Genomic DNA, 21,721 nt, shown 5'->3' with positions numbered 1-21,721 from the left:
CCTGTAGGATAACGTCGCCCTCGTGCGCTTGTCAAAAAGCCTATGGGATTTTTCCATTGGACTTTTGGATTATAGCAGAAAATGAGATGGCTGGTTAACAAAGTTTTATGATACTTTTTTTCATGACGTTTTATGACATTTTGTTCAGCAAGAGAATCTTCACAAACGAACACCACTTTCAGGACTTTTGAAACCTTTATCTAATCACCAGAAGTGAGAAGCTATTGTTAAGCTTAAATGAACTACACTACTGTTTCGTCGCCACCACTATGAGGCGGTAAAGCCGTGTTGGCAGGTTTCTGCCTGATGACGTTCTGTCTCATTTAGCCACTTGTTAGCTACTGTCTTTTTGTTAGACACATAAAAGCTTCAAAGTTTGCAAGTGGGGTATTTATTGACATAGTGTTTTTGTTGTAGAACAAAAGGTGAAAGTCTCTCAAGCTTGTGTTAACCGCAGACCTTATTTAAGGCTTCTAACCAAAAATCCGTTCAAAAAACCCATCAACTTTTAGACGAAGAGAATGGAGATGCTGAAATGCTCTCTGGGTTTTAGCTACTGCTGGGGTTCTCTGTTATCTCTGTAAGTAAATCTGTTAAGGAAACACACTGATAAACTATGCAAAGGATATATATGATATTAATCATCTGATTATGATAAAATATGCATGCTGACCCTTTGTATTTTCCTGCACCTCTCCCTGCTGTTCTTCCTGAAGTTTCAGTTCCCCTGTGTTGTACCCCCAACGATGAAATTTCAATATGTGTTCATGGACTATATTTAGTAGAAATAGCCTAATAGCTCTGCTATTTATGACCATGTTTTAAAAGTACACAGCCTACATATTTACATATTTGTCAGCTGTGTTTAAACAGAGCGAAGGACAAACACACACACAAGGTGACAGACAGAAAAAGACAAAAAGATGACAAAGATTAGCTCTATGTTTAATTAGATAAGACAATGATGTAATGTGTAAGAAATTAACAGAAATCCAAAATACTGTGTTTAAGTCACATGTAGTGATATTTCAGGCTTGTTGGAAATGCTTGGTTTCATACATATCCATAAATTTCCCCAGCAATCTCTTCTAATTTAGTTTTTTCAGCTTTTATCCGCAATCTTTCTGTAAAGAGCTGTAAACGTCTTCGCTGTTTAGTCCTCTCTGCCTCACTCTCATTACAGACACGTCTGAGTAGCCATGGCCACTCACATTGGCCCTCTTCTGTCGAGCTGGGAAGTTTATTTAGTGATGGTCTCGGGTGTATGAGAAGTTATGTTTAGTAAAGGCCACTAAAAATAGAAATATGCTTTTTTTTAAGTTATAGTCCTTAACCAGACATGCAGGGTACATGACATTCTGTTAAGAAGGGGTTTTAGTTATTATAAAAGAGTGATTTTGCATGAGGTTTTCTTACCTGTGGAACAGAACCTGGTTCTGGTCTCACTTTGGCTCTCTATTAGTAATACTGCAAAACCCCTGGATCCTACATTTCTTATAATGCAACTTGGTAGCGTCTTTTATTAGCAAGGACCTAACCATCAGCAAGATGAGTTTAAACATTTTATCAACCCAAAGTGATTGGTGTGTGCGGCTTGACCTGCCTCATAGTTCTTCTGCCTGCTGTTTATGTTGTGGGGAAGTTTCGTTAGGGAATCTAACACAACGGACCCCCCTCAGGACCCTACAGAGGGAAGTAGGGGAAGAAACTGCAGGACCAAATGAGAGGAGAGTGTCATTAGAGTATTTATGAACTGGAGGAAAAGGTGCGGTTGAAGTGTGGTCCTGCTCCTGAAACTCTGCTATAATCATTCAGTTCAATTAGCTCTGTTTCTTTTAAAATATTACCATACCTCCCTGTTTCTTTTATTGCCACATAAAGAACATCCCTGACACACTGGCATTGTTTTTTGTTGGTTTTTGTGGAAGCTGCATACTAGTGGAAGGTATCCATCCTGCAGTTGTGTCAGTGTTTAGCTCAGCCAGCAAGAAGGCAGACAGAACAGCCTATATGTCATGGAAGTATTGGTATTATTATAGGGAAAAGGACAGGAACGTCACGGTGAAATGCAAAATGTGCCAGGGGGCAGAGCGTCTGTCAGCTGCAAGCAAGGGAGCAGAGCACTGGCCATTTCCTTTTCTTGATGTCGGCATGTTTTTCTGAAAGTTGCAAAACAATAAAGTCATTCTTGGTCTATACTGCTGGAAACTTGCTAACAGAAGGAGTTATGGCAGAGAGGAAGAAAGGCTTCATTTTAAGAAGAACGATGACAACGTCTGCTTACATTATCTGTTAAATGATAATTTCAGTTACAGGTAGAATCATCAGCAATATGCTGAAACATCTTTCTTTGCAACACAGATTTAAATTTCAAGAGAGTATTTGAGACTCCACAGACGAGTATCACTGCTTCCAAACCAAGCAGTCTGACAGTTACATTAGTGCCATGCAGCTCCACTGTATTCAGACTCTGAGTTAATAAAACAGTGCGCTGATGCTGAAAAACTGTATAGGCCCTCTTATTTCCCTCACAGTAAACTGATCAGAAATCACTAAGAGAACTGATAAAGAATTGGTCTGAAAAGCAGAGCTGATAATGGCACGGCACAGGTATCAATAAATTATTATTGATTCCCATCCCTATTCAGCTGCAAAGAGCTCTACTTAAAATTTGCAGAAACACTGAGAACTGCTCGCTAAAGCTCCAAAACATCAACACCTAGACTAAGCTATGCAATGATGGTAGACTCATTCAAAAGTAGTACAGCAGGCTACACACTGTAAACAACCAAGCGGTACCCTCCAAGGCTAAAAAATGAACTGCACTTCCTTTAGAGGCCACTTGAGGCTGGCTCCAAAACAGAGTAAATCCCCTTAGACCCCCCCCCCCCATGTTAAAATAACCAACAACTGACTTTGGTCTCTATAGCTAATTTATTTATTCATGACAACTATACGGGGGTGAATTTTTTATTGCTCATCTGTCTACATGTAATTTTTACATTTAAAGTTATGCATAATTAAAAGTGGGGTTGCTTGAGCGATTCACTGGGAGGCGTCATTACAATGTATGAGTTTGATCCAACACATGCTTTTTGTTGAAAACAACTCTTCAGTTGAAACTGATTATTTTCTTTTTAAATTTTATCCTCCAGAGCCACAGAAGATATAATACAACATGAGTCATGATGCATAAACTGAACTTTGGTGGACTGCACCTGTCATTTATCAAGCAAAAATACCAAATATTTGCTGTTCCTGGCTTCTCAGATGTACAGATTTTACTGTTTTATATGATTGCAGTGTTGGTCAGACTAAACAAGCAATCTGACGATGACACTTTGGGCAATAGGCTTTTGTCACAGATATTTTATAGAATAAAAGATGACTAAATTAATTGTCAGAATTCAATAATGAATGTTAGTTGCAGCTGTATTTATGTGCATCACCATCAGAAGCCCTTCACCTCAAGTGATGCCGCTGCTCAGCAAATCAATTTTGACTCAGTTAACGTGTAGACTATAAATCACATATATCATTCATGGAAACATGCTGCAGCTGTTACTGCACACTGTCCATTAGCTGTTTGTTCAGAGAGCAGAATGGAGTCTGATAGAGAGGTCAAGGTTTTACAGAGGAGCGCTGCTGCTGCTGCTGCTGCTGCTGCTGCTGCTGCTGTATGAAGGACTGAATATTTGCAGGTTATCTGTGTTTAAAATCAGCTTTGTTCCAGTGTTTCTCAACATCCACACACACTTTTCTCTTTCACATTGGTTTGCACAGCCACTGCAGAGCATTATCAGCTCAGCGAGTGACCAAGCTTCGTCCAGATAAATGTTTACAAAATATTTTATCACTGCAAAACGTTGTGTGCATGTAGCCACTGCTAGGAATCAAACTCCAAACGCCCTGCAGCGCTGTGGTGCCTTGCTGCACCCGGCAGGCTGTAGATGACAGCGGTTATACATTTAATTATGTAATGAGAAGAACACAGGAGAGACTGTCTTGCATTCACAGTTCATGGATCAAAAGCAAACAGGGAGCCAACCAGCTTTCTATCATAACAAAGGCAAACATACAAAAAGCCCTGAGCGTTTCAGCGCTATTAAGACACCCACTCCCTCTCCAGCCTCCATTTCTGGCTCTTGTTCTCCCTCCCTCTCTCCATCCAACTCCCCCTTCCTCAGTGCAACTCCCCCTCACCCTCCCTCTCTTGTTACCGCTCCCCCAGATGCATTTCCTCCATTTCACTCTTCCTTTTTTTCCTCTCACCAGCTCTCTCTTTTCTGTCGTCCTGTCTTCACTCCATATAGTCTTGCTCTCGCACTGTCCCTCCTACTCCTACACTTACACACCACCCCCCCTCCACACACACACACACACACACACACACACACACACACACACACACACACACACACACACACACTGTGTTCCTTTTTCTGTGTTTTTAACCAACCTCTTACTCATGTATGTCTACATCCCTCCCTCCCACTCTTTTAACTCTGTCTCTCTCTCAGTTCTCTCAGAGGGTCTAAGCTGGAAGCGATTGCCACCCACACATTCCCTCTTCAGCTTTCAGCTTGACATCAGATTTACATTCACAATGAGCAAGCGCAGCATTTCACATGTTGCCTCGCACATGGCTACACACACAAACATGTGCACACACGAACTCGTCGTCTGCACACGTGAACGCACGTGCCTGCACTGTATTGTACTTTGTGTGACTTGCTAGGTTTTGTTTTCTGCGTGCTGATCTAATGCTAGAATAATAAGCCAGTGAAGCTGTTAGTTGATTGACAGAAAAGCAGTGGACAACAATTTTGATCATTAGTTAATCATTTATCAAGCAAAAATCAAAAACACATGCTGGTTCCAGCTTCTCAGCTGTGATAATTTGCTGTTTTTTCTGTTTAATATAATTGTGGATTAAATATTTCCGGGGTTTTTTAAACATTGGTTGGACAAAACAAACAATTTAAGAGTGTTGCCTTGGGCACTAAAAAAATGTGATGTGCATTTGTTTTGTTTTTTACAAATTTCTGACAATTTATGAGCAAAAAGAAATTATTCTGATAAATAATTAATATTTAAAACACACAATCAATCAACTCCGTGTGTTTCTGACCTGACTTTCAGAGCACATTTTTGCCTGGTAGTAAAGGAATTTTGGTAAATACATTTATTTGCTTCCTCGCCGAGAGTCAGATGAGAAGATCAATACCACTCTCATGTCTGTACAGTGACTGAGGAGCTGGAGCAGGGAGGCCATTAGCTTATCTTACACCACTTCACCCCAACAGGGGTTGTTAAGATCCTCTTTAGTATAAATATCCACCCAACAAGCTGAAGGGTGGCCTCTTCCTGCTATATCACGCAAAAAAACGCTGCAGACTGGACCACATGCCTTGACCTGAGAAATGACGCATTTGGTGACCAGTCCATCAGCTTCCTTTACAAAGTTCAATCAAAATATGTCCAGAATTATGATGACAAGAACCCCTAATAACACCATGTGATGCAAAGGCCCTTGATCAGACACCTCCACCAAGGAGGTCATGTATTTGGCTGGATTTCTGCATTTTTCTTTTCGTTTGTCTGAAAGATTACGGAAAAACTACTTGGCCGATTTTCGTGAAACTTGGTGGAAGGGTGCACCATTGGCCAAGGAAGAATCCTTTAAATGTAAGTAAAAAAAAAAGTAAATCCGAATCACAGGATTTATACACAAATTCACTTTCACCGGTTTTGGCATCAGACACCAACACTTAAAACCTCCTTTTGTAGCAGGATGATATGCTGATGGGCAGCATCAGTTTATAACGCGGCCGTACAGCACCTGTTGTGGCGGTATGATAAATCCAAATATGAACAGCATCAGTTATAGCGCCGCTGGTAACAACATCATATAAGTAGTTGGAATATCCCTATAGGGTGGCACGGGCTGTGGAGGGGTCCAACAAATCCTGGACTTTCACCTGTTCACTTTCTGTATGTTAAGACAAGCCAAGATGTTTTTTTTCTAAACCTAACCACGTGCTTGTGTTGCACAGGGAAATAAACGTAAATACAAGGTGTTTTACTGATGTTGTAAGTTTATTTGAAAATGACTGTATGTATCTAACAAGCAGAAATTGTACATTTCCTCCATAGACAGAAGTGTATTTTGAAAAGACACAATGCATCTAACAGGCATGAATTGACGTGCCATCCGGAAACTTTAACAACAGACCCAGCACATGATATGTAGATGTAAACGGCACTGAACAAGTGTTGATTTGACAAGTTGGGATGAGTAAATGGTAATTTCTTGCATCATAAGACTAATTTTCAATTACAGGAGCATATTGCATTGTGGCATTGTTTTCAGAGGAAATGAAAATGCCATAGATGGGCACTAATTTTTCTTTTGTTCCATTGTGAGAATCTTGACGGCACACTATAGTGGATGAATTTTACACTCAGAACCTGAACCCTCATATAATATATTCAAAAATACATGTAATACACTATATAGTAAATAGGGTGTTATTTCGGACAAGTTGCATGTTAATTCCAGGTGGAAATTGTCCCTCATCTGTGATGACAGTGTTCCGACCAGTGTGATTTACTCCACCAAATCTGTCGAGACACTTTTTGTTCCTGTTACATCATGGATTAAATTCTTAATCGACGTGCAGCTGGCCATCTCTGCAAACATTTCAACACAGTGATAGTAAGAATAAGCTACTTGAACAGTGTTATTTCAGCACATGGTTGATTTATTAAGAAGCTAAATCAAAGAGACAAGCATGTCTACCTGCCGCGTGACCTCAGTCAGACTGAATCACAACCTCCCATGACACGATGATACCTCGGCGAGGCTGCATTTTTCAAGTCTGCTTTTCAAGCCTTTACATCATCTCCAAACAATAGTTTCATAATTGTATTTTAAAAGAGCTACAACAAGCGAATCAGAAGAGGTCTCCAGATGTCTCCACACTTTGCATGAGTGTCTTCTTTTATTCAGAGCTTTGTTGTATAGCACGTTTGAAACTAACATGTAAGGTACTTCAGGCGAAGGAGAAAAAAAAGGTGTTGCCATGGCAACGAAACACAGAGCCTGGGATGGGATCAAAAAGAGAGTGAGTGAGAAATAGATTTAAATGGACCTATCCAGACTTTTGTTAACACTTTTTGATAAAAAGGAATGCTTAATGGCTTTGGTTAATTTGGATGACCATTAAAGCGAGAATGCAGGTGGAAAAAGACAATGACTGTGCCATTTCTTTTTAATTTTTCACACTGCTGAATGCCCGGTCTCATGCCACCTGTCTCATATCCACCCCATCTCCATAAAGACTGTGGATCGGATGATTTATACACTGATTCTGAATGAGCCTTTGCACGTGCTGCTGCCTACATTTCTCCACTCTGTGCATGTTAAGCGTAAAAAAGGGCAGGTATGGTGTATTATGTTTGAGAAATGAATTTCGCTCTGTATTCAAGTTGAAGAGTACCATTTTCTCTAAATGAGAAAAATGCTCTTGGCGCCTACTCTTGCCTAATGATAGATAATGCAGCATGTGGAGCAAATCCAGGTGCATGTTAAAAATATAGGCAGTATCTAAACCTTTGTAACTGCTTTATTCTGGGGTCAAATCTTGTATGAAGGTTTTTTTGCAAATCTCTGTCTCATCTATTTCCAACTATCTTGTGAGGGCAAAAAGTGGCAACATTATTTAAAATGAACAGAGGGTTGTGGCCTCTGCTGTGTGTAACTGCATGCATGTGGATGTAATTGAAGTCATTTTCACTCGTAATCATCCTATGGTTGAAGAAGAGAAAATGTCAGCAGGTGTAATCATAGGCGATAATTCAACATGAAAAAAAGGCTGATGGTTAAAGTTCCTCCTGTGGCATTGATTTAAGCTTTAAAAACTCATCTTTGCTCATGAAAATTACACCTTTTTTAAGTTATTTCCATTTTGAAGAATCCCTTCGTGCCTTAAAATGGTTTGGATGTAACTCAACAACCTTTGTCTCATTTAGTGTGCACATATCTGAATGTGCAATAAGTCCACACCTCTATTTCCACCAGCAGCTCACCTGCAGCTCAAGCGTACCTGCTCATCTTCGAATCAGCTCATTGCTCTCTACTATTTTAGATACTTAATTGTAGTAGATAACATGAGCCTTTGGCTTGCCCACATGATCAAACAGCTAGTAATGTGTTTCTTATGTTAGATAAACCTTGTTCTGCCCTGACAAGTGAAAGTGAAACTTAAATACTGATACACCTGACTTGTCCTCTGATACCCCTCATTGTGTAAGCATACAGGGTTGGTTCCTGAGGTTGGACTCTGTGAAACCCCGGGTGTCTTAATCCGTGTTTTTTAGACTTTCATTAGTAACTGCAATTTCAAGGCAGAAATGCTCAGTCATGATGTTAACTGCATAGACTGTATCGATAATGGACGTAGCTACTGTGCCGTAACCCACTGGTTTGTGAACTGCCAGTTTCAAGCAACAAGTTCAGCATTCTGGCTGTTGCAATTGTAAGTTTTTGGAGCCAGAAGTGAGGCTTGAGTGAACACCATATGGACATGTTAACAAGGTTAAAAACTTAATTTTCAGTGGAGGGGGTCTTTTAAGTGTTAGTAGCTAGTCCACCTGTCAAGAAAAGAGTAATTGTAGTGTTGTGGCTAAAAATATGTGAATGTTTATACCTACAGTACATACACTGATCAGCCACAACATAAAAAACACTGACAGGTGAAGTAAATTACATTGGTCATCTTGTTACAGTTCAATGTTTTACTGGGAAACCTTGGCTCATGGCATTGAAGTGGATGCCACTTGAAATGTGCCACCATACCCAAACACCGCTGCAGGACAGGTACACCTCCTCATGGCAATGACACTCCTCCATGGTAGTGCTCCCCCCAACAGGACAATGCACCATGTTGTATTGCAAAAACTGCTCAGGAAAGGCCTGAGGAACGTGACAACCAGCTTAAGGCATTGTTCTGGCTTTCAAATTCCCCAAATCCCGAGCTAATTGAGCATCTGTGGGACATGCTGGTTCCCCAGAGCTGAGTATCATCCACATTAGGGCTTCCTTGAATCGGACTTGGCTCTGAACCATTGAGACATGGACACAGGACCTCTGGGTGTGTTTTGTGTTGTCTAGCATCAGGGCAATGGCTGCACATCCTTTGAGTCCTGTGGGTTACAAGGTGGGGCACTGGCACATTCCACAGATTCGTGATCATGTTGGGATAGGGGGAATTTTGGAGGCCAGATTGACATCTTGAGCTGTTTGTCATATTAAGCAGGTTTTGCAGTGTGGAGTTCACGGTCCTGCTGGGGTGGGGGGTGTGGGGTGGCATACATGGCAAAACATTTGCGAATCCTAGGATAACGAAGGAATGAGCCGTTGCAGGCTTCATTTGATTGGCTACTAGTCATTGCGTTGGTTGGTAGGATTGGGTAGTGACCGAAAGAACAAAATCGCGGGTACAAGCGACCAAAATGAGCTTCCTCTGTAGGGTGGCTGGGCTCTCCTTTAGAGATAGGGTGAGAAGCTCAGTCAGCCGGGAGGAGCTCGAAGTAGAGCTGCTGCTCCTCCGCGTGGAGAAGAGCCAGATGAGGTGGCTCAGGCATCTAATTAGGATGCCTCCCGGACGGCTCCCTGGTGAGGTGATCAGGACACATCCCACCGGTAGGAGACCCCACGGAAGACCCAGGACACACTGGAGAGACTGTGTCTCTGGGCTGGCCTGGGAACACCTCGGGATCCTCCGGGAAGAGCTGGACAAAGTGGCTGGGGAGAGGGAAGTCTGGGCTTCCCTGCTTAGGCTGCTGCCCCCGCGACCTGACCCCAGATAAGCAGAAGAAAATGGATGGATGGGATGGAATTGGTTATGGTTAGGTCAAGAATGTCAAGGTAACCCAATCAGAGGCAGAATGAGGCGTGCCATTCCTTTACTATCCTAGATTTGTAAATTCGCAAGCAGGGCAGTACTAGCGCCAGCGTATGATCACATGGGCGGCCTCATAGGGGAAGCATAAAGCCCACCTTCCTGTTACTTACCAGGTTGCTCAGGCAACTGTTAGAAAACCCCCATTACCCCCGCTAGATGTGTCAGCACTGCTGCTGTAGTTAGAGCTGCACCGGGAGGGGTGACTATTTCAGTTGGCTTTGTAGCATCCATGTTTGCTTGTTATAAGGATAAGATAAGGATAAGATCTTTATTGTCATTGTTAAAAACAACTAGTTTTTTTCAGGACTATTCAGTAGCAGCACGAACCAAAAAGGAAATATGAAAATACAAATAAATTAAGACTAAAAAACTTTGAAAACACAGTATAAAGTGGCTGGTGCATGTATGTGTGCTATAAAATGATGCATCCGACCACGCCCAAGAGGTTATGTCAGAGATGAAAGCCGTGATTAATCCAAGCCCGGACTATGAATGATGTAACTGCAAAGTGAAAAAATAATTTGTGTGTCTGCCCTGTGATTTGAATCCACTCCAGTATTTAATGGGTTCTTCCTTGGCCCATGCCACTCTCCTCCACCAAGTTTCATGAAAATCAAGCCAGTTCTTCTGTAATCCTTCTGACAAACAGATATGTTCAAACCAAACTGAATACATGACCTCCCTGGCGGGGATAATAAGTGAATAATACAATTGATGAATAACAAGCACAGCTACAGATGGAGTCACTGCTGCTCATAACATCAGTCTAACATGCTTGTTATTCATGCATTTTATTGCATGTTTCCACTACATGCAAATCAGTGCCAGTGGTATTAGTGAAGGACGGTTAAATACACGAAGGAGCATTTAACCTTTTACACTGCTACCACTGCACTGTGCTTTTAGTAAGGCATTGTGTTGCTTTGAATTATAGTTATGATTTATATAGTGTATACCACAAGTCACCAGTGGTCTGCCCTCTGTGGCCAATCCTACGCATTACAAGAGAAAGGATTAGTATGCCCCGTTTAGATCTCCACCCCGTGTGTGTTAATACAGAGGAATCTCAGTAACAGCAGACAGTGGGTCCTCACTGGGAGAGTCTGGAAATACCATATTCGGGAGGTCAAACTGCATTTAAATCCCAACATTGCTTCAAAGTCTCTTTGGAGATTAAGAAAGTAATTGCTTACATGGCGCTGGGGATTCTTGCTCAGCAATTTCAGAATGAAATATAATGTGAACACAAACTGCTGCAAGTGGCTCTGAATAAACATAATGCTAAGGAAGACACTTTATCACTTGTGAGGAGTAATCATTACAGAGTTTTGTTTTGCTGGTTACGGATCACTTGATAATTTAACAACGTACTGTAACTTAGCTCTGCATAAAGCCGGCACATTAATTTATCTCCGTGTTGATCACAGCATGTCAGCCAGTATATCCCTTAGAGTTGAGTCTGATTTGCCAGTTAAGGTTGAATATTTTGTCATGTGCTCATGGATCATGCTTTTCTATTGTTTCTATAAATTCTCAACATTACTAGTGATGTTTTTTTATGTGATTATGAGAGAAATATTGTAATACGAAAACAGTCTGTTTGCATCGCACAAGTCTGTACTTTTGGGGGAATTCGTCGACAACTAAAAGCAGACTAAAAGCCCCTTTTACACATGCACTGCAAACCTGAAGTTATCTAGAAATTACCCGGAGGAGCTCTATATGAAAACGCAAATATCTGAATCAGATGGACTGGATATTAAATGGACTTTATCCTGCCAGCTCCCAGGTGAAATGTTCGTGTAATGTCAGACTGAGCCCATGTGTGAATAGTGCAGGTCATTGTCGAGAGAATTCAGAGTGCGAGTGGACATGTTTATGACTTTTCTGTGAAGCTCATGCAAACTGGAGGAAAACAAACATCTGAGGCGAAGAAGAAGGCTAATATATACGAAGATGACAACAAAAAAGTCTAACTGGAGAAGTGAAGAGATTTGAAAATTTCTATCAGTTAGGTCCGCAAACAAAATCATCAGACAAATTAAAGGAACGGCAAAAGGGTGATGTTTTTGACTAAATTACGAACTGACGTCAGCCAGTGTAATCCGTGTCATGTCCTGCATGCTCAGGTGTTTTATCCCCTTTTTAAATTTTGTTTTTTTTTATTCTGTTTTCTCAGTGTTCTACTCTGTCTTCACATTCATTGTATGTCTTTGCGTCATTTTCCATAATCTCTTCTGTCTGTTAATGTCCCGGCACTTATTCTTTAATCATCGCATTTCAAGTTTTTTTTTTTTCAAATGGAAAATTTCCATTAGGTGAGAACAAAGGACTAAAAATAATAGATGTAGCTACCATCACATCACCTATTGATTTGTGAGTGTGTGTTTTAAAGCCATGGTTTTGGCATTTCGGCTGTTGTCATCGGCTATGGCAGTCTATAACCCCCCCCAAAAAAGTTTGACCTTAAGCTTTAATTATATGTAAAGAGTTGAATTTAGCCTAAAAAAACAAGATGGTGACTGTTAAAAAGATGAACTCAAGGCTTCAAAACAGCCTTTTTAAAGTGTGTGGCGAGAACACTTCTTCAACAGACCGTCTCTTATATGCCACGTCTGCAGGAGAAGAAACTCACTTACTCAACTTACCTGTTTCTCTGCATGTTGTCTTGAGTTATACGAGAAAACGACTTAAGACGGTTTATTTCCAGCATGACCCCAATGATTCCCTCTGTTGGAGGATGTAATAAAACACTGAATTTTGACTCCAAATTGGCAGCAAAAGAACCAAGTGTTTTTCCCTTATCACCCAAAGGGTTATGATAGCACACCAGCTCACAGACTGCTTGTCTTTCTGATCTCACTGTCTGTAACTAAACCCACAGAAACGTCCCCAACTTTTGTTTTTTCCACCGCAAGTCCGAAGCCAGTTAAGTCCTAAATCACCATCCTCTACTTGGCACAATCTGTTCCTCCAGGAGAAACTAATTAGTTTGGGAAACAATATATTCTGAAGCGGATCTTGGTATCACTGTTCTGAGGCCTCCTAATTGAGATGGCTGCAGTTATGATGCATACATAATGATGGCATAACCTCCAGCCGTCCAGGGCAGCACCCATGATAATTGCTGTTAATTAACACTTCTTGTGGAGTAACAAACACCTAAGAAACTGTGAGTACCACTGCGAGCGAGTGATGGCAGCCTTGCAAGACAAATAAAGGATTTTGGGGGAAACTTCCAAAGTTCATCACCCCAAAACCTATCCAGTGTCTTTAAATCAAAGATTAGTGTAAGCAATCTGTCATTTCAAATTGTTAAAAATGTTTAACTTTTTTTTTTATATTTCTTTCGATCTTCTCTCTCAGCTTAGGTTGACATTTTTTCAGATGACAAAGTTTGCCTTTACATAACCCTTTCAAAAAAGGCAATTTCAAGGAGATTAGAATTAATTGACTTTTCATACAATAACAATAAACTGTCAAAAGTGCTCTTGACACCTTTTAATGGAGCTAGATGTTGAGTTTTCCCGCCTCTTCTGGAACCTTTTCTTGTACAATCGCTGCTCTCTCAGATTTAATTTAGCAGACTCCTCCAGCAGTCAGTCATCCAGCCTACAGAGTTTACTTTAGTAGTTTTGAAGCTGTGAATTTGGGCAAAGAGACACTGGCACAGTTTGATGTCTCGGCGGCTGGGTGACAAACACCTTCGTGGTCATCTTTTTCCCCCTCCTTGCGTGGGTTGGAGAAAATGTTAGGATTGCAGACAGAAAGACGGGCGGGCTGGCCAGTGAAAAGATTGCCATTTGGACAGGTAAATGAAAGAGCGAGAGGAAAGGGGCCACCAGGACAAAAGAGAAATACAGATGAAGGTAATGTGGAGAAAATGGAGGGTTCTGGATGCCACACAAATCTGAAGGGGGAGGGAACGAGAGGACGGTGTGAAAGAAAGGAGAAGGTGCAAGGAGGAGAACGAAAGATAGAGAAAGAAAGAAAGAGAGAGAGAGATAAGGGGCTGAAGAGAGGTAGAGGGATAAATGCACTATTTGAATTATGTAAAGTGGCTGCGTGGGAGAGAAGAGGTGTGTGTCTGTGTGTCTGAGTATTAGTGTGACTGTGACAGAAGAAGCTGAGAGAGGGAGAGTGCGATGGAAAGATCAGAGATAGCCATGAAGAGTCAGGGTGAGATAGACTGCAATGCTTCAAAAATAGACAGAATTAAGAACACACAAATGTAACCAACTTATATTTCAAATAAGGGTTATGGTGCTGTAGATTTTGTTTTGATGGGGCCATGCAGGGGAAGAAAAAGGTAAAAAATGGAAAGAAAAGAGGGAAAGAACAAAATGTGCAGAAATGTAAAGTAGGCTTTGACAAAAGTTATTATGATGAATAATTGTCACCCTTGCTTTATCAGACAAGAGATTGTTTTGTATTCATCTGGTGGAAATGTGCAATAAGCTGTTGATTTCTAATAACTCTACATATTTTAGTCGAATCCTGTTTGTACTTCTTTTATAGCTGTGCAGCTCAAGGGATGGCAATGTCAGTCCATCTGAAATATCTTAACAACTATTAGACAACTATTTGTTTGTAGGGCTGCACAGTATACAAAAATATATAACATTTTGACAGACATTGTGTTTGCAATATGTGTCGCAAAGTTAGTAGAGATTGTAGTTTTTGTATTTTGTTTTCACTGAAAAAAATATGCAGTGATGGTGATGTGATTTTGCTGAGGTCTGCACCAAAAAAAGATGCTCTCATACATCTGGAAAATGATTTATGGGCCAAGGCAACTCTGTAATTTCACAATGCTTCATTGATTGTTGTATGTTGTGACACATTTTACCTTTTATGGAAAAAATTCCAGCTTTGGATATTGCACTTGCAATTTTAATAATATTTAGATTAATTGTGAAACCCTAATGGTTTGCCATGACGATAACTTTGATGTCTCTCATGTTTTTCATTTAGAAATCAAATCTGTACATAAGACTGAATTTTCCCTCAGCGCCACCATAAGGTTCATATTTGTGGCTTTAAGCAACATTTCTCAACAAACATATACGGCTGCATCTCATTGTTATTATAATCAGTTAATCTGTCAGTTCTTTCCTTGATTAATTGATTGTTGTTATTATTATTATTAGTAGTAGTAGTAATAGTGGTAGTACCAGCAGTAGTAGTAGTAGTTAGTAGTAGAAAATTTAACAAAATATTTGAATAGGATTTGATTGCAGGTTTTTCTAACATAGTTGCAAGTTTCTGTTTCCATGTAGCCGCGTCCATACTAACTCGTACTAACTCGTAGGTAATTGATGAAAATGGACAATTTAGGCATCTGGTAGACCAGTGGTTAAGATGCACACCACAAAACACCAATGTCTGTGGTTATATTCCACCCAGGGTCCTTTGTTGAATATCATACTCTCGTTCCTATTCACATTTCCTGTCTGTATCTCTTTAGTCATTATCAAATGAAGGCAAAATGCTGAAAACTTAACCCAAATAGACCCATCAGTGTAAACTAATAATATATACTTGGGAAATATTTCTCAAGGGCATCAGTGCAGAAGTGATGATAAGAGTGTGTGTGTGTGTGTGTGTGTGTGTGTGTGTGTGTGTGTGTGTGTGTGTGTGTGTGTGTGTGTGTGACCAATTGTTTTAAATCTTGTTTGTATTGTAGAACAAACATAATTATATAACACAACAGTGAAGCAGTTTCAAGGTTCTTCGCAAAAAAGGAACAGTTTTTAAAAATGTAAAACTGAAGAATTAAAGACAAAATACCTGTGTACACATATAAGACTTTGTTTGCAATAAATACATTAATAAATAAAAATAATACATCTTATTTTGTTGAGTGCTTTTCACAATACTCAAAGACTCTTAACAGAGACAAAAACAAAGTCAATTCAATTCAATTTAGTCCAGTTCAATTCAAAAACTTGATTAAAGACTCAACTCAAAGAGAGGTCCATAGGTTAGAGTCAGGAAAACATACAAAATAAATAAAAACAAAATCAGTTAAGGCAAGACAGACAATCATGAAATGTGCATAAATCAAATATTGAAAGTGGATTTAAAAAGGTGGGTCTTGAGGTGGGATTTGAATGTGTCGAGGTCAGTGTTACGATGTTACGGAGGTGGAAGAATGTGGTTTTGGTTATTAGATCAATGCAGGGTTCAAACGTGGGGTTTGGGTCAAATATCACGACGAGGTTGCGGATGTGAGGGGAGGGAGACGGGGGAGTTATCAATGGTGATGGAGAAGTGGGGGGACTTTGTGAGGGATTTGGGGCCAACAATAATGAGTTCAGATTTATGACAGCTCAGTTTGAGAAAGAGAAAGAGTTTAATTTCGGTAAGGCAGTTGGCGAGAGTGGTATGGGTTTGAGTGGAGATGGTTTTGATGGAGATGTAAAGTTGTATGTCATCGGCATAACAGTGGAAGTGGAGGCCATGGCAACTGATGATGTCACCAATAAAACCATCCTCTTCTACAGGTGGTGCAAAATGATTTTGGTTTTTAGACTCCCTATAAGAAACCCAAGGTTGTCTGCAAAGTTTGAGTGCGTCACAATTTTCTATTTTACAAACTAGTTAGACTTTTACGTCTTTTATGGTCAAATCTCTTATTGATTCATACACGCACTGTGAGATCTGGAGTTCTTTTCTGTGAAACATGAGGGCCTTTGTGGCCTTTTTTTAACTACTAGCTGTCTTAACAGTCACACTCATCATACAGTGCATATACCTGAATTTCTCTCGAGGACCGTGTTGCAGAGGCAGAACTACAGTCCTGACATTAGATTGAGTTTTTCAACATTTTTTCAAAGGACAATAGGGACAGAGAAAATGAAATCAGTGCCAAAAACAGGCGATATATGCAGTTTTCATTCAACATCGACTGTTTTTTGATGCTGCAGTAGTTAAACGGGTCAGACGGGTCAACCAGGCCTCCTGTGTTTTGTTTCCTGTGTTCTCTGACTGTACATTTACACTCCCGCCGTCATCCATCAAGCGTAGGTCAGGGGTTTATTCCCTTACTGACCAATTCGGTGCATTAGGCACCGACTTGCTGACGGAAGTCAATAAGTGCTTTGTTTGTTTAATGCTCGCTCCTCTTCGTCCGTGAGTCTCGCGGTCCCTCCTCTCTCCGCTCCCTTCAACATGCAGACTGTTAACATTCGCCTCATCTGACGTCCAGACAGAAAATCTATCTCTCCAATAGTCTCTCGCCCACTTCGTCAACTTCCTCCCCTCCACATATGAAGGTGTGTTTGTGTTGTGTGTGTGTGTGTGTGTGTGTAGCTGTACAGGCAGCAGTGGTGCTGGTGGATGAGTGTGACCTAGCATGGTTATATATCTGCCTCACACACCTTTGACCTCTATCTAGCTCTCATATTCTCTCCTGCCCTCTTTCATTCCTTCAGGCAGACTGTCAATAACAGCTCTTCTGTAGCCGTTTATTTCCACAATGGCCCTGTCTTTCTCTCTCTCCGCATCCTCTTGCTCTGCCTGTGTCAATACCTGTGGCAATTTTTTTTCTGTCCTCATTTTATCTTTGGATGTTTCTCATCCCTGTGATGTTTATTAGAGTCTCACCTGTCGACCCGCTCTCTCCGTCTCTTAGATCATCGCGCCCGGCGGAAGAGTATAGCCACTGGGAAGCAGCCCAGCATGGAGGTCCCTCCCACTGCCCCAATTCAACCCTTCCGACAATCCGTGAGTAACCCCCCCTGTCCCCGGCCCTGCTCGCTGCCTCCGTCCCTCTCGCTGTCCCTCCTCCCGCCTCCCGCCCTGGGCCCGCCACACACCTGTGGCCGCCGGGCCAGCGGCACCCCGCCTCACCCTTACCCTCTCTCCCTGGCTGTCTCCCCCTCCTTCACCTTGTGCCAGCAGCAGCAGCCACAGCAGCAAAAGGGCTCCAAGAAAGGGCCCGGCACGCCCCCCATGCCCCGCTCGCTGCCCCTCTCCCCCTCCCTATCCTTCACCCTGCCCCACTCGCCTGCCGCCTTCTCCTCCTCCTCCCCCTTCTCGTACTGGGGCGGAGACTGGAGGGCTGCCGGTTCGAGTCCAGTGGCAGGAGGAACGTTAATCGCACCACTGCCCCCTGTTGAGGTATGTGACACAAACATGGCTGCAGCAGAGACACTGGCACTTTTCACTCCTTTCACCTGTGATCTCTGTTCAGTGGACCTTAAAGTTCCATACCAGTGTGTTTGCAAGTTTTTCAAATGCAAACTATAAATCATTTTTCCAGCCATTGGTTTCTATTCATTTCCCCGATGGCATGAAAATCAATTAGCAGCCTCTTGAAAAGGCCTTTAGACGGGATGTATAATTTATATTAATATTTGTCAGAGTTACCTCACTCATCACTATGTGGTGATGCAGTTTAAATGCAGACTGACTAAAAAAATTTGCATGGAATTTTATTAATTTGTTTGTTTGCAGAGCTAAAACATCACCATTTCGGTCATAAAATAGCAGAACAGAAAAAAAACCTCTCAAGTTTAATTAGGTGTAAGTAGAAACAAACCAGTGACAAAAAGAGACGGTAAAAAGAAACAAAAGGTCTGAAAAAAATTAATAAAAGGTCAAAATAAATATTACTTTGTTTAGCTTATTATTATGGTAGAAACCCTATTTAAAAATGCTTTTCAGTTAATCTTTTATTATATATTTTTTAAATTTAGTTAAATTTCCGTGTTTTCATGTTTTGCTCCTCTTTGTAAATGTGTTTTGAATTAATGTTAATATCTTCTTCTTCTTAACATTATTATTATTGTTATTATTATAAGACAGAAATAAAAGAAAGAGTACTTGATGTTTCAGACTTGATGTTCACTTTGATAAACTGTTAATATAGTTTTATCTTATCAAAAATAAATGAAAACTAATGGATGTCTGGAATGGCAGGAAAAATTACCAATTTTCAACTGTGATCTGAAATAAATTGGACTCACAGTAAATGGGTTAAAACAGCTGGTATGATTCTTTAATGTCAATAAAAGAGAATAAATATGAAAAATGTTCTGTCACCGTTACTCCAGGGATCATTATATCTTTTTTTTTCTAATACTAGAGACAACTTGAGTCAAAGAGGGAGAGAGGAGCTGGCAGTGAAACACGTTCTGTCTGTGGACAGAAATCATCTGTTTATTGTTTTATTCATGGTAACTGAAACTCAATCACAAGCTATCAAACCTGCACATAGAAGGGCTTAAAGGATAGATTGGTGTCTTATGAAGTTTTTCCCAGTGGTCTGTGTTGCCCTTCTCCTTCCTATTATTCCTTCTGGTGTTTGCACAATGTCACTGGAGCTGGAAATAGCAGGACTTGTTTTTCTCCCTTCACAGGAAACTCTTTGCTGCCCATTTCACTGTTGCAGTATGAAAAGAGCTTCCACAGACTTGAAAATTACAGGAGCCACATAATCCATTAGAATAAATGTAGAGCCCCACTTTGGCTCGGCCGAAGTTTTTTTGTGTTTCAACCTTTTTTTTCTTGTATACTGGCTGAGTTGAGTGTTTTCATATGAATATTTCAGGTCCTCTGATTGGATTAGTGAGCCTGAAGGGCAGGAGGAGCATCACAGTATAAACTTCAGATGCAGGCAAAACTTTTCACCGGTCACAGACGGCCTTCATTATTATCCTACATTTTGCTTACTGTACTGTAAATTACACGACACAGACAGGAGGATGTAGGAGGATGTAGGAGTCTTGGCTAAGAAATAATTCTTATAAAGCACATTTACTGAGACAGAGGTGTAGTGGTACCTGTGTAAACTCAAATTTGGACAGTTGGATTTACTGATAACTCTCTAAAAACAGTCACAAAAACGTAGGCCGCGTTTAGACGAGAACGGCTCTACTAAAAACGGAAAAGTCCTTTGGTTTTCAAAAAATCTGCACTCATGAAAACTTTGTGAAAACAATCCACCACAAAAACAACCAAAAACTCTGGTATGCATGCCAGGCCAGTAGATGGCGGTTTAACTTTATAATGACACTCCACAGATGAACGCCACGTGCATGCACAAAGTGGGGCCGTGACAGCACCGTTCTCACCGGATTGCTAGTTGACAAGGCGACAGATGGGGTTGCGTTTTCAGAAGATGACACTCTGGAACCCAGTTTCAAAAGTTGTTGTGTTTTTTTTATTCCCCCAAAATACAGTTGTAGTGTGAACAAAAGGCCAAACTGCAGCAAAGTAACGTTTCCTGCAAGAACTGTTGCTGTGTAAATTGTGACTTATTATTGCACATTTTTGCAGATGAAGACCACACCCCCTTATGTTATAATCTTTGATGTAAGCTTAAATGCCCTCGAGAGACTTTGGATCCACGACTTTAGTCTTTAAGGCAGTGCCTCCTCCCAGGCAATAAAGGTATCACAATAAATCAGCACCAGGCCCGGGCAGAGGAGCTGTCTTAACTGCAAATATGAAGCAAACACAGCCAGTCAGTGCAAGACTTAATCAACAACAAAAAAAGGCTGACAATAGTAACCAGCTAGCTAGTGATCAGCGGGATGGAGGACGTATTTCATATAACATATTTGTATTCATATGCAGTGATGTAAGCCCCAGTAGTGGTTATTTCATTGTTGTGAGATCATTTTTTAAAAATGACCTCACTGTATAAAATGACCTGTTGTAACCTCCAAAATATCACAGCCTCGTGAAACTTAACAACCAAAAACTAGAAACCTTTGGCATTCAGAGGGTGTTTCCAGAAGAGTACTCACCATCCATTTGCAGAAAATTGCAACTCTCACAGAAATGTCAAAATGGTTTTGGTACTAAATGTGGCAGCATAAATGTGGTATTTTGGAGGGATATTTGATCATTTTGTTAATTATTAAGTGGTCAAAATGCTTAAATTTAGCACCAAAACCGTGTACCAAATGGGTATAAGATGTGAAGGGACAGTGCTCTTAATGCAGGAAAAAGTATGAATACATATATCTTACAGCCCACCACTGATCACTAATACATGAGCTCATTTAATTCCAGGTTTGACAATTAGTGTAAATATTAATATCTAATTACATACAGATAATACATGTGGCCGCTAGCTAATGAGCTGAGATTCTAAATGACACCAATATTCTCCTTTAACCTGAGTGAGTTTAATCAGAGTGACTTTATGAATCCAAACACAGCCACTGAAGATGAAGTCCCCCCCCCTCCCTTTCTCACTATTACCTCCCTTTATTGTGATTCAGGCTCCTCTTTCTCCTTTTGTATTGAATACTTTTACTTTTTGAGACTTAAAGTGTCAGACGGAGCGGCTAATCAAATCAGATTTAGTCACGCAGGCTATTAGCTTGGAACCAGCAGATGGAGCCAAGTCTTTAGTCATATCCTCAAGACAGGCTTCAAAGCCGTTTGACTCATGCCAGATGACGAGGTGTCATTTCCCTGCAGTCATTCTCCCACTCAATAATGCTGTTATGCTATAGGTATATAAATGTTATTACTGTGAGTGTTCAGGATGCACCTGAAAGCCTCTTTACGGCACAGTGAGTGCTTGTAGGAAAGAAAAAAACACAAAGTCATATTTCATGCATGCTTTAAGCTCTGAAGTTACCTTCACAGCCATCAGTTTAAGGTTTGGAGTGTGAAAACAATTTTGATCTGGTCTAAAAAAACATAACAGTGGCATTACTTAAGTTTTAAAAGGCTATCAGTGGGTTAAAAAATTGTCATTTAGGTAGGAAATGTCATGTCTTTTTAATGTG

The 21,721-nt window shown here is 40.7% G+C and overlaps 1 protein-coding gene across 15 annotated transcripts in view; it reads left to right on the top strand.

Annotated features, from left to right (window-relative positions):
• The window catches only part of syngap1b (synaptic Ras GTPase activating protein 1b), a 187,051-nt gene that overhangs the window by 110,168 nt on the left and 55,162 nt on the right, over nucleotides 1–21,721 (top strand). For 11 of the 15 annotated variants that reach the window (XM_088084622.1, XM_088084617.1, XM_088084620.1 and 8 more), the window contains one exon: nucleotides 17,605–18,092. In XM_088084622.1, coding sequence (XP_087940748.1) covers nucleotides 17,605–18,092 — 488 coding nt within the window. The remainder of the gene's footprint in view (nucleotides 1–17,604; nucleotides 18,093–21,721) is intronic. The other 4 variants (XM_088084626.1, XM_088084624.1, XM_088084629.1 and 1 more) reach the window with 1 other exon arrangement.

This window comes from Plectropomus leopardus, chromosome 11 (genome assembly GCF_026936395.1).
Source record: "Plectropomus leopardus strain MGB_pleo_1.0 chromosome 11, ASM2693639v1, whole genome shotgun sequence".
Lineage (NCBI taxonomy): Eukaryota > Metazoa > Chordata > Actinopteri > Perciformes > Serranidae > Plectropomus > Plectropomus leopardus.
The sequence above is the reverse complement of the archived record's forward strand: the minus strand, read 5'-3'. Positions and strand labels throughout refer to the sequence as shown.